The 10,703-nt window shown below is 37.5% G+C and overlaps 1 protein-coding gene across 3 annotated transcripts in view; it reads right to left on the reverse strand.

The window, feature by feature from the left end:
* The window catches only part of LOC109833670, a 16,244-nt gene continuing 5,859 nt past the window's right edge, over positions 319-10,703 (reverse strand). For all 3 annotated transcript variants that reach the window (XM_020401422.1, XM_020401421.1, XM_020401420.1), the window contains exons 4-9: positions 3,727-3,788; positions 3,152-3,233; positions 2,819-3,052; positions 863-991; positions 720-781; positions 319-617 (exon numbers count right to left, since the gene is read on the reverse strand). In XM_020401422.1, coding sequence (XP_020257011.1) covers positions 497-617; positions 720-781; positions 863-991; positions 2,819-3,052; positions 3,152-3,233; positions 3,727-3,731 — 633 coding nt within the window. In that variant the 5' untranslated portion in view covers positions 3,732-3,788 and the 3' untranslated portion in view covers positions 319-496. The remainder of the gene's footprint in view (positions 618-719; positions 782-862; positions 992-2,818; positions 3,053-3,151; positions 3,234-3,726; positions 3,789-10,703) is intronic.

Genomic DNA, 10,703 nt, shown 5'->3' on the forward strand with positions numbered 1-10,703 from the left:
GTTCTATTGTTGCGGGTAGACCCCTTTACTGTTGTGCAATTGCAGATAGACCCCATGGATGAATTATTTTTTACTCTTTTACCCTCAAGAGGTTCATTTTCAGAAAACAATTTTCCATTTCTGAGAGGGTGACAAGACTCCAAAAAATTCATTCAGAGGGGGCCTATCTGCAAAAGTAAAAGTACAGGGGGTCCTTCCTCAGTTAACCCTTGGTTATCGATAGAGCATGTCTTCATCCCTTTACTATGGTTGGGCAAGATAACTGATAAAACAGGAAAACCAAAGTAGCTTCTCAATATAACTTTCCAGAAAGAAATATTTCACGAAGCTAAATGAAGCAAAATAAGTAAGAAACAATAATGCTAGCTAGCCAGGGTTGTCCACTTTCAACACCATATCTACAGAAAAAGAAGAAAGGTATATATACTCGAACGTAGACATACAGGTGATATACAGAAATATAAGAATAAAGTTCTCATGAAAAATCTAAGCGCCGTCAGCTTAACCTTCCATCACTGGGAAATCCTCGGTTGTAAAGAGGAAACTCAAAGAGGAAAGCTACCCTGAACCATGATGGCAAATTTCCATAAACACCCGGTGGCAAGGGAACAAGAGGGCTGTGAAGAAAAAAAAAAGGTGGGAAGAGCTATTTTGTTATAGCAGCCCTTATTAGAGTGTTTAAAAATACGACAGGGATAGAGTAAGCTGATGCCACTAACCTGGTAGTGAGTTTGTAGATACGGTACTCCTCGGAACTGCCGTGCCGTTTATCTGCTGATTTCTGTTATTACAAATGAAAGTTAGAACTCTGATCACAACAAAATAAAAGGATTAAAGTTTAAAAAATTAAAAGAAAGAAAACCTCGAGAAGTGGGATGCCGCTAACAAATAGAAGCAGCAGTGTCAAAAAAATAGGACCAATCATCACGAGCCATTCCGCTCCTCTTAGGACAGGAGTTGAAGCCACAAATATTCCCCACCAAAGGAAAATCTGTCATTATGAGCATCACAAAGCATGAGGGATGCAGAGATCAACAATTATCTTAATCCCAGAGAAAAATAACGAAGAAGAGAACCAAAAAAAGACTATGGACAATACAGAAAGCTTATAATAAATCTAAAACTTATTTACACTTATACCTTGAATTTAGTCCGATATATACAATTTTATATTATCTGGTAACAAATCTAAATTGACGATTCAACCAAATTAAGATATATAATATTAGTATTTATATCCACCAGTGAACTAGGTGGATGAAATCTATAATTGTGTTCATAAAACCAAAAATACAGCGCAACAAAAAAATAAGAGATCACGCTGGGAAGAGCTGAAAGAAGTATCCACTGAGTTATAGGGATTTTTAATACCAAGAGAACACCAAAGCAGAAGAAAATGTATGATTTAAAAAAAAACAGTAAGAGAGAATCACTTCACCGTGAAGGTTCAAACTAGATACACTGTAAGGTAACCATCAGAACTACTTAAAATTTAAACCTATAACCATCAGAACTACTTAAAATTTTAACCTATAACGATTTACTAGAGATGGGACAAATTTAAGTAACCCACTGATTGATTGCTGAATCAGTAATGTAATAAGATGTATGCATAAAGTGAATAACAGAACATTATTTTCAACAGAAATATGATAATACTTACAATATACTGAAGTTACTACAGTTCATCTCCAATAACTTATCATATATATTGGAATGTCAAATCTGACAATAAAGGCATGTAGCTTAGTTGGTATGACCGCCAATGAAGGGTAGACGTAACAATTAGAGAGATTAATTTGAAGAAAAAAATTACAAGAATTAGGACCTAATGACAATTTCAGTTGCTTGAGGGACTAATTTTAAAATAACTTTAGAGTTAGGGAACCCAATAGCAATTTCAATGATTCGAGGGACTAATTTCAAAATATAAAAGATTCAAGGGACTAATGGTGAAAAGCTCTTAGAAAAAACCAAGATTTTCTAGTTATACATCTACAGTTTTCCCCCTCTTTTTACCCACAAACACCAAATTTTATCCCATTTATTTTTTAAACACACCCACTTCTTCCCGAAAGGTCTTTTGGGTACTAAACTAAAAGTTTTACCCCCATGTACTTTAGACCCATCTACTCAGAAAATCACTCCAGACCAGAATACTCGAATTATTTTTAAACTCATTTTGTATTTCAGCAATTTGCTATATGATATAATGTGCTATAATTTTTTCTAAATGGTTAGGTGTAATGCAACCAAGTGTCTTACCATTATATTTTTGCTTTTTTCACGCTAATGCCGCATCATCACGCGCTTTATATATGTTTTTTGCCTACAAACGTAAAAGTTTTATGCTCATTTATTTTTAAACCGACTCACTTCTAGAAAAGGACTTTTACCTATAAACAGAAAGTGTTGCCACCATTGCAACCATTTACTCTTAGACCCACCAGCTTTCTAAATCACCTTAGATACAACATGCTTGAAATAATTAATTTTAAAAGCACTTTTTATTGGTCTAAGCTATTATATTTTGTTTCGACTTACAATATTTTTATTCAAAATGTTTATGTGTGTAGTATATTTTTTAATCAAATGCTTAAATTATTATTTATTAAACTTTTTTCACACCTGATGTCACTGTATCACGTGGGTCAATTTTGCTCGTTATGCAAGAAAAAAGTCCAAAGATAAACAGGGAACATATAGCTAAATCTTCCACCAAAGTCGTAAGTTTTTTTTTTTTCATTGAATGAAATAGTGTAGTGTAAGTTAAAATAAAGAGAGAGAAGAAAGAATATAGAAAACCACATAAACTGACCTCGCCAAAATAATTTGGATGCCTCGAATATTTCCAAAGCCCCACATTACACCACTTTCCTCTGTTGACGGGAGAGTTCTTGAATGCCAGCTTCTGCTGATCAGCAATTGCCTCAACAATTATGCCCAGAAACCACATCAGCCACCCAATAATATCCTGTGGTTTAACTGATGGATTTCTGTCACTAGCATTGACAATAGTGAGAGGCAAACTCACAGTCCAGACCCAGATAGCCTGTATGAACAGTGGCAGATTAGTAAAACTTCCTCTTTGAGCTTATGAAATAATGCAAATAATATCAAAAAGAAATTGAACATAAACATCTGAAGAAACCTGGAATGTCCAAAAGAAGGCCAGTTTCCCTAGATTATTACGCATTTCATCAAAACGATGATCCTCGCCCCATTGCAAAATCCTATTCTCACAAAAAAAAACTGAGGCCAAGTTAAATTTTTCTTGAAAATAGCAAGTATTTGTTCAAGTTAAACTGCAAGAGAAATGTAACAACTTTCAATTCCATATGAAAATGATAAAAGAAACTATAAAATTTTCAAGTTGCCGGCAGAAAAAATAATGAAAACCATTATACATAATGCTTGTCGCTTAAGATATTGAGCATGCTACATTAAACAAACTAAAAAGCAAGAGCCGCATGTTCACATCTGTAGTGTCAGATAATGATATGATTTATCCAACCAAACCAGAGTATTTTTTTGAGTAGCCAGAACGTAGCATGATATCAAATTTCCGGTTATGATTTGCTGGAGCGTATACCAGAAAAACACATATTTTGAAAACAAATGATCATTGAAGGCGTGAGCTCGAGTATTGAATAAATCACTCTAGCACCTAGGTCCTAGGTATGCAAGAAGATGGGACTCTACTCATTTTATTTATCAAGCACATACCTCATTAGTAGAAACAGTCCCAAGCGGAGACCCCACAAAACAACCAATAATGTCAACACAATCTGAAAAATAGAGCAATGAATTTAGACAAGATATTTTCACGAAAATCCTTAATCTGTTCATAACACAAACTAATGCAGTTCACATCATGAAAAGTTGAAATGAACGGTCAACTATTGATTTAGAAGTGCAGCCGGTAAATGAGTGATTTACATTTTCATCCAACTAGTTTAGTTAGAACTCTATTCATGCTGTGAACCTACAAAAAAGTATCATCTTGTCCTCCAAGAACATGACCCAAAAAAAAACAGCCCTGCAACCTCCCTGAAATTTTTTATTCCACTAAACCCTCCTAAATTTTCTCACTTAACCCGTAGTAACACCGCTAAATCTAAGTCACTAGGTGAAAATACCCCTCATCCGTCCTCCAAGAACATGACCAAAAAAAAAAAACGAAAGTGCCCTGCAACCTCCCTTAACATTTTTTTATTCCACCAAACCCTACTGAAATTTTCTCACTTAACCCACACTAACACCGTTAACTCTACGTCAGTAGGTGAAAATACCCCTCATCCCAAAACAATTTGCTATTGGAGCTTAGGTGAGAAAACTTTAAGCGGTTTAGCTATAATTAAAATTTTCAGCGGGCTATCTGCAATACCCCAAGGTTTATAGGGTTTTCTCTATTTAAAAAGAGAAGAGATTTACTTACGACCCATTGAACCTCCCTATATATTAAACCATTGCAATTGCTGATATGGAGGACGAGTACTCTTGCTTGTTTCACATGCACACATTGGCCTCAAGCAATTCCTTCTTCCTCTTCTCGTCAGTTCCTTCTTCTCAAAAGTGTGCATCACGGCATCCTCTTTCGTACAGTCATGCTCGAGAGCTCCGAAAAGGAGGAACAGCGATGGTGACGTCTTTCAGCATAAAGCTTGAATCAGCTAAGTATTTGGTAGTTGGCTACAGGCTCTCGCGACGATCCCTTGGTTTGGGCTTGGCTCAATTGGGCAAGATCCAACAAAGTGAATGGGCCTTGCTCTATTGTCGAGTGATGTGTCCAAGCTCAGAAGCAAAAAAGATGCATATCGCACTGCGAAATGCTTATCCGAAAGGCTCTGGTCCCTTCGAGAGGAGAGCTATCATATAGTGTTGAGTGCGAGTGTGTGCTCTTACCTACTGCAGATTACTGAATTCCGTTGGTGAAATACGAAAATCCCTATAAACTAAGTTATACTTGCAGAATATCCCAGAATTAACTATACCACAGCTACGATTCAAAGCGAAGGTTGTGGAGTTGATGTACTCTGAAGACAAAGGCTTATCTTTCGCTGACATTGCTCTTGCTACCAGAATGATGGAGATAAAGAGTCAGAAAAAGATTGTACGGGGGTTGCACAGTAGGTAGCCAGAGGACCTATTCTGGTGGGGATTGTAAAACTTGGAGTTGGGATAGACATAAAAAAATGGCTGGGTTATCGCAAGTAGGGAAGAGTAGGAGGAAGATTTCTTGTGGGAGTTGCAATGTAAGATAGTGAATTGTAGCTCTTCTTGCGATCGAGCGATATTACCTCAATTATAGTCAAGAATAATACGATTTCATGACTTGTTTCAGTTTTCGGGTTTTAACTGCAAATAGCAGACCCCCCGTACTATAATCCAATTGGCGGATACCCCCCCCCCCTAAATAAAGGTTCTATTGTTGCGGGTAGTACCCTTTACTGTTGTGCAATTGGCAGATAGAACCCATGGATGACATTATTTTTTTACTCTTTTAGCCCTCAGAGGTTCATTTTTCAGAAAACAATTTTCCAATTTCTGAGAGGGTGAACAAGACTCCAAAAAAATTCATTCAGGAGGGGGCCCTATCTGCAAAGTAAAAGTAGCAGGGGGTCTCTTCCTCAGTTAACCCTTGTTATCGATATGAGCATGTCTTCATCCTTTACTATGGTTGCAAGATAATCTGAATAAAACAGGAAAACGCAAAGTATAGCTTCTCAATTAACTTTCCAGAAAATGAAATATCTTCACGAAGCTAATGAAGCAAAATAAGTAAGAAACAATAATGCTAGCTAGCAGGTTGTCCACTTCAATAGAAGAAACACATATCTACAGAAAAGAAGAAAGGTATAATATAACTCGAACGTAGACATACAGGTGAATATAGCAGAAATATAGAGAATAAAGTTCTCATGAAAAATCTAAGCGCCGTCAGCTTAACTTCCATCACTGGAAATCCTCGTTGTAGAGGAACGTCAAAGAGGAAAGCTAACCCTGAACCATGATGGCAAATTTCCATAAACAGTGAGTCGCCGGTGCAAAGGGAACAGAGGCTCGTGAAGAAAAAAAAAAGGTGGAAGAGCTTATTTGTTATAGCAGCCCTTATTAGGTGTTTAAAATGACGACAGGGATAGAGTAAAGCTGATGCTCACTAAGGTGGTAGTGTAGTTTTGTAGAATACGGTACTCGCTCGGGGAACTGCGTGGCCCGTTTTATTGCTTGATTTCCTGTTATTACAAAATGAAAAGTTAGAACTCTGATCAGGCAACAAAAATAAAAGATTAAAGTTAAAAAATTTAAAAGAAAGAAAAGCCTCGGAGAAGTGGGATGCGCTAACAAATAGAAAGCAGCAGTGTCAAAAGAAAATAGGAACCAATGCATCGAGCGAGATTCGCGCTCCTCTTAGGACACGGAGTTGAAGCCACTAAATATTCCCCACCAAAGGAAAATCTGTCATTATAGCATCACAAAGCATGACGGGATGCAGAGATCAACAATTATCTGAGTTAATTCCCAGAGAAAAAATAACGAGAAGAGAACCAAAAAAGACTTATGGACAAATTACAGAAAGCTTAATATAGAATCTAAAAACTTTAGTTATAGCACCTTATACGCTTGAATTTAGTCCGATATATAGCAATTTTATATTATCTGGTAAGGCAAATCTAAATGACGATTGTCAACGAGAATTAAGATATATAGGAATTAGTGATTGTATATCGGGCACGCAGTGAACTAAGGTGATTTGAAAATCTAATAATTGTTGTGTTCATGAGAAAAACGCAAAATTACGAGCGCAAACAAAAAAAATTAAAGAGATCACGCATGGGAAGGAGAAGTCTGAAAGAAGAGTATCACTGAAGTTTATAGGATTTGTTAATACCGAAAGAGAAGCATCCAAAGCAGAAGAAAAATGTAGTGTATTTAAAAAAAAAAACAGTAAGATAGAGAATCACTTTTCACACGTGAAGGTTCAAACTAGATACACTGTAAGGGTAACCGAGTCAGAACTACTTAAAAATTTACCTATAACCAATGGCAGAAACGATACTTAAAAATTTAGCCCTATAACGATTTAACTAAGAGATGGAGATCTAATTTAAGGTAACCCGACTGATTGATTGCTGAATCAGTAATGTATAAGATGTAGTGCGATAGAAGTGAATAAACAGAACATTATTTTCAAAGCGAGAAATAAATGATAATACTATGACAATATACTGAAGATACTATCAGTGTCATACTACCAATAACATTATCATAATATTGATTGGAATGTCAAATCTGACGCAATTAAAGGCATGTAGGCTTAGTTGGTATGAAGCCGCGGAGCGCATGAGAAGGGTAGGATCGTAAACAAATTAGGAGAGATATAATGAAAGGGAAGAAAAATTACAAGAGAATTAGTGACCTAGATGACAGATTTCAGTTGACGTGAAGGGAGTGAATTTTGAAGAATGAGACTGGATAGGAGTTAAGGGGAACGTGAGCCGGCGAAGTGAAAGCAATTTCAATGTATTCGACGAGGGAGGGACTATTTCAAAAATAGAGAAAGATTTCAAGGGAGACTAATGGTGAAAGAGCTACTAGAAAAAGCCGTGAGGACGAATCTGTTCATAGTATTATACATCTACCAGTTTTCCGCCTCGTTTTTACCGAAGCCCACAAACACCCAAATTTATCCCATTTATTTTAAAGACACAGCCCGGCTTCCTTGACCCGAAAGGTCTTATTGGGTATATAACTAAAAGTTTTACCCGCCATTACTTAAACCCATCTACTCAGAAAATCACTCACAGACCAGAATACTGGTCGAATTATTTTTTAATCATTTTGTAATTTCAGCAATTGCTATATGTATATAATGTGCTAAGATTTTTCTAAGTGGTTAAGGTGTAATGCACCGAAGTGTCTTACCATTTATATTTTTGCTTTTTCACGGCTCATGCCGCATCGATCGACGCGCTTGATATGATATGTTTTTTTGCACTACAACGTATAAAGTTTATGCTAGCCATGTTTATTTTTAAACCGGACTGCACCTCTAGAAAAGGACTTTACCTATAAAACAGAAAGTGTGGGCACCTCATTAGCAACCATTTATCTTAGAACCCAGGCCAGCTTTCTAAATCACCCTAGATACATGCTTGAAAATAGATTAACTTTTTAAAGAGTCACTTTTTATTGTCTCAAAGATCAGGAGTACAATTATATGAAGTCTTTTGATGTTGCGACTTTACAATAATATTTTATTCATATATGGTTAGTGTGGTGTAGTGAGTGATTGTTTTTAATGCAAGATGCACTTAAATAATGTATTTTATGTAAGAGCCGTGTATATATTGTGGACCTGAGTGTCACTGTATCACGTGGGCAGATTGTGTGGCCAGTCGTTATAGTATCAAGATAAAAGTCCAAAGAATAAACAGGGAACATTAGGCTAAATCTTCCAGCCAAAGAGTCGTGAAGTTTTTTGTTTTTTGTCAATTGAATGAAAATAGTGTAGTGTAATGTTAAAATAAAGAGAGAGAAGAAAGAATATAAAAAACCACAATAACTGACGGCTCGCCAAAGATAAATTTTTGGATGCCTCGAATATTTCCAAGCCCCACATTAAACGGCCCACTTTCCTCTATATGAAGACGGGGAGGAGTTCTTGAAAATGCACAGCTCTCTGATCAGCAATTGCTCAAACAATTATGCCCAGGAAAAACCACATCGACCACGGCCAATAGATAATCCTGTGGTTTAACTGAATGGATTTAGCTGTCACTAGCCATTGACAATAGTGAGAGGGCAAACTCACAGTCAACGAGGAGCGTGCCAGATAGGCCCTGTAGTGAACAGTGCAGAGTGTAGTGAAAAACTTCCCGGGATCCATGCTGTTGAGCTTATGAAATAATGGCAAATATATCAGAAAAGAAATTGAACATAACATCTGAAGAAAAAACGCTGGAATGTCCAAAAGAAGGCCATTTCCCTAGATTACTTACGCAATGGTTCATGCAGAGCAAAATCGATGCAGTGGCCGCCAATGCAGAGCAAAGGCCAGGGAGCCGCATTTTGCAGAGATAGTCCACTATGTCTCACAAAAGAAGAAAGAGAAAAAGCATAGAGGAGAGCGACGCGTAGCAAGTTAAATTATTTCTGAATGAGAAAAGTAGGACAAGATATTAAATTGGTTCAAGGTTAAAACCTGCAAAGCAATGGTGAACAACTGTTCAGATTCCCGCATATGAAAATTGAGTGAAAAGGAAACTAATAGAAATTTTCAAGTTGCCGGCAGGAAAAAATGAATGAAGAAACCATTATAATAAAGCAAATATGGCGTAGGTGTCGCTTAAGATATTTGAGCTAGCACATTAAACAAACGTAAGAGGAGCGGAAGAGAACGCATGTTCACAATCGGAAAGCTAGGGTAGTGGCCAGTGATATGTATTTATGCGGCAGACAGCAAATAGCACCAAGAGTATTATTTGGAGGTAGCCACAGAGAGGAGCATGATATCAAATTGCCAAAGGTTGAGTGTGTGCGGGAGCGTATACCGAAGAAAAGAACACATAATTTTGAAACAAAATGATCATGTGATAGGCGTGAGCAGATCGGAGTGATAAAGTTAGAGATCCACTCGCTAGCACTTAGTCCTAGTTAATGCAAGGATAGAAGACTAGATGGAGCGCTAGCGTGCATTTTATTATTATCAAGCACATACATCATTTAGTAGAAGAAGTCCCCAAGCGGGAGACGCAAACTCAAAAAACAACCAAATAATGTCACAGGACAGAGTGTGAGAGAAATAGAGCAATGAATTTATAGGGACAATAGATATTGTGCACCAGAAAATCCCTTAACCTGTTCTATAACACAGGATGGAGGCGTGAACTAATGGCAGTGTCACATGCAAAGGTTGGAAAGTGAGAGCGGGTCCGAGACTAAGATTTAAGAGAGTGCGAGCCGGTAAAGATGAGGTGAGTGTTACATTTTCATCCAAATAGTGTGAGGTTAGAACTCTAATTCATGCTGTGAACCCATAATACAAAAAAGAGATGCGTTGCTCCAAGAACATGAACGCCAAAAAAAAACAGGGCCCTGCACCTCCCTGAAATTTTTTATTCCACTAAACGCCTCCCTAAATTTTCATTACCGAGTGAGACGCCGTAGTGAGGAGCGAGCCGAGCTAAATCTAAGTGCAGATTCACTGGAGTGAAAATACCAAGCGCGTGCAGTGTGCAGGGCCGTAGCCTCCAAAGAACAAAAAGAGAGAGAGCAAGAAAGTGCGCGGAAGGACTGCAAACCTCTACTTAAGGCATTTTTTTATGCGCGACACCCATACTGGAGAAATTTCACTTGCAGCATTAACGCCCACAACTGAAACCACCGAGTCTAACAGGGTGCGCAGCAGAAAGACTCTACCGTCAGAGGTAGGATGAAAATGGAGCCACCGTCATCGCGCGAAAAAAGCGAATTTGAGCTAATTGAGCTTGGTGAGAAAACTGTAAGCGGTTTTAGCTATATTAAAATTTTCAGCCGGCTATCTGCAATACCCCAAAGTTTTATAGGGTTTTTCTCTAGCTTAAATAGTATCAGGGTTCATTGCACCTCAATCACACCCGCACCCACCCGCCCACCGCCAGTCGCAAAAAAGAAAAGCACTCGGCGTTCATCTGAAAATTTTAATTCTTACTTAGTTGTGT

This window comes from Asparagus officinalis, chromosome 3, assembly GCF_001876935.1.
Source record: "Asparagus officinalis chromosome 3, Aspof.V1, whole genome shotgun sequence".
Taxonomy (NCBI): domain Eukaryota; kingdom Viridiplantae; phylum Streptophyta; class Magnoliopsida; order Asparagales; family Asparagaceae; genus Asparagus; species Asparagus officinalis.